The sequence below is a fragment of the Cariama cristata genome, unplaced genomic scaffold (genome assembly GCF_000690535.1).
Source record: "Cariama cristata isolate BGI_N322 unplaced genomic scaffold, ASM69053v1 scaffold40375, whole genome shotgun sequence".
NCBI lineage: Eukaryota > Metazoa > Chordata > Aves > Cariamiformes > Cariamidae > Cariama > Cariama cristata.
Genome location: NW_009616527.1, coordinates 949 through 2859, shown reverse-complemented (window position 1 = coordinate 2859; position 1911 = coordinate 949). Strand labels below are relative to the sequence as shown.

The 1911-nt window shown below is 62.3% G+C and overlaps 1 protein-coding gene across 1 annotated transcript in view; it reads right to left on the bottom strand.

Moving 5' to 3' along the window:
• Nucleotides 1-378: 378 nt before the first annotated feature.
• Nucleotides 379-1911, bottom strand: part of LOC104161680 (phospholipid-transporting ATPase ID-like) — a gene marked incomplete at its 5' end in the record, with an annotated part of 2356 nt that continues 823 nt past the window's right edge. The window contains 6 exons of the mRNA XM_009700195.1: nt 379-579; nt 654-742; nt 817-975; nt 1199-1278; nt 1425-1495; nt 1869-1903. Of these exons, the coding sequence (XP_009698497.1) occupies nt 379-579; nt 654-742; nt 817-975; nt 1199-1278; nt 1425-1495; nt 1869-1903 (635 nt within the window). The remainder of the gene's footprint in view (nt 580-653; nt 743-816; nt 976-1198; nt 1279-1424; nt 1496-1868; nt 1904-1911) is intronic.

Below are 1911 nucleotides of genomic sequence, written 5' to 3'. Positions count from 1 at the left end.
ATACGTTCTTACCTCGGGGCTAAGGGTGACAGAACCCATGCTGGGGAACGAAAAGAGAGAGAAATTAAAAGAGAGAGAGAAGGGGACAGTGCAGGAGCCTGGGAGCTGCAAGAGGGCAGAGCAAAATAACCAGCATGCAGCCAGGGCAGGGAGAAACGAGCAGCCAGACAGACACAGCCGAGGGGGGGCCCCGAGGGACCTGTGGGGTCTCAGGTCTTGGGGTATCCCCAAGGGTAGACTTGGCCCATCACCAGGAGAGCAGCCCGGGCCCACCCCACGCACAGAGCTCTGCCCGCGGGTCTCCATCCCCGTCTCTCCTCCCCAGAGGGCACCTCTAATCCCTGGTGCCTGCCCCTCGCGCACCCCCAGCTCCCTGCCCTACCTCACGTAGAGAGAGATGGGCACCACAGTGTTGAGGATGATGATGTAGGACCAGAAGGAGAGAAAGCCGGAGAAGAAGGCACTGTGCACCCCCTCGTCCCAGGGCAGGTAGATTTGGAAGCAGACGCCCACCTCGTGCTCCCAGATGGCGTTACCGATGGCCAGGATCACCCCCATGCACACCAGGAACCCGAAGATCTGGGGACAGGATGAGACATCAGAGCCTCAACTGGGCCAGAGCCAGGGCTCCCTGGGATCTGCCTTCCGCATACCCAGAGCACCAGCGTGTTCATCAGCCGATCGATGCTCGTCCGCTTGAACTTGGTCCGGCCGCTGTTCTGCATCAGTTTCGTGTCGGGCCCTGGGGAGAGGGAAGGGCGTCAGCGAGGTCTCTCCCTTCTGCCCAGTGCGGTGGTGGCAGCTGTCCCAGCCCACCTGCAAAGATGACGAGGCCAAAGCACCACTCGGTGTTGCGCAGGACGCAGCCCCGCAGCAGCATGTTCTGGTTGCTCAGCGGGTACTTGTTCTCCTTCCAGTACAGCGTCCCACCGAACTTGTCCAGCTTGTTGTTGGGGGGTTCACAGATCACCTCACCTGGGCGCAGGGGATGGCTCGGCTGTAACGTGCCTTCTCCACGTGGCCAGCTCCATCCCAGTGCTCCCAGTACCGTCCCCAGCTCCCCAGAGATCCGATTCAAGCCACACAACCACAACACCACGTGGACGGTCCCGGTCTCTCCAGGGTGAACCCACACCAGGTGATGGAGGAGGAAACCCAGGGGCTGCCCCATTGCACAGGACCAGTCGCAGGCACTCACCATCAAACCGAGCCAGCTTGCTGGTGTCACCCAGCTCCGAGGTGACGGGGATGGCCTGCCGCACCTTCATGTTGGTCTCTCTGCGGGCAAGGAGACACCACGTGCGGGGTTAGCGACAGCCTGGCAGGGAGGGCCTTTGCAGATGCTCCCCGGTTTCAGCTCCTGCCCATTCTCAGTCCTACTTCTTGCCGTCCCCCGCCACCCGAGGCGAGCAGGGGTTACCTACCCGTCCAGCTCCGCGGTCTCTATGTAGCACAACCCATGGGGTTCACTGCTGGAGAGGAGGAGGAGGTCAGCCTGCCGGGAGAGACACATGAAGGGCTGTGCTGACACTGGGGCTCCCCTACGCCTTCCCCAGGGAAAGCTCCTGGGCCCGTGGATGCCAGGGGCCAGCGGGGTCCATGGAGCCGCGCGTCCTTGGCAGGGCGCTGCCGGCACCCTGGCCTGGACACCATCGCCTGAAGAGCCCACGTCAGCCAAATCCCCAGAGCTCAAACACAGCTCAAACGCTACAACCTAAATGCAACTTCCAGGCTGGAAAATCCCTGACGTCTCCACCCCAGGAGGTGACGGAGGAGCACAAAAGCAGAGCGGGTGTAGCACCCCACCGCGCTGCTGTCCCTGTGGGCCACCCCAGCCCGGACCATGCTCATCTCGGAGCCACACTCACCGCCACAAACTGGTTGTTCTCCACCTTGATGATGCCTCCGACA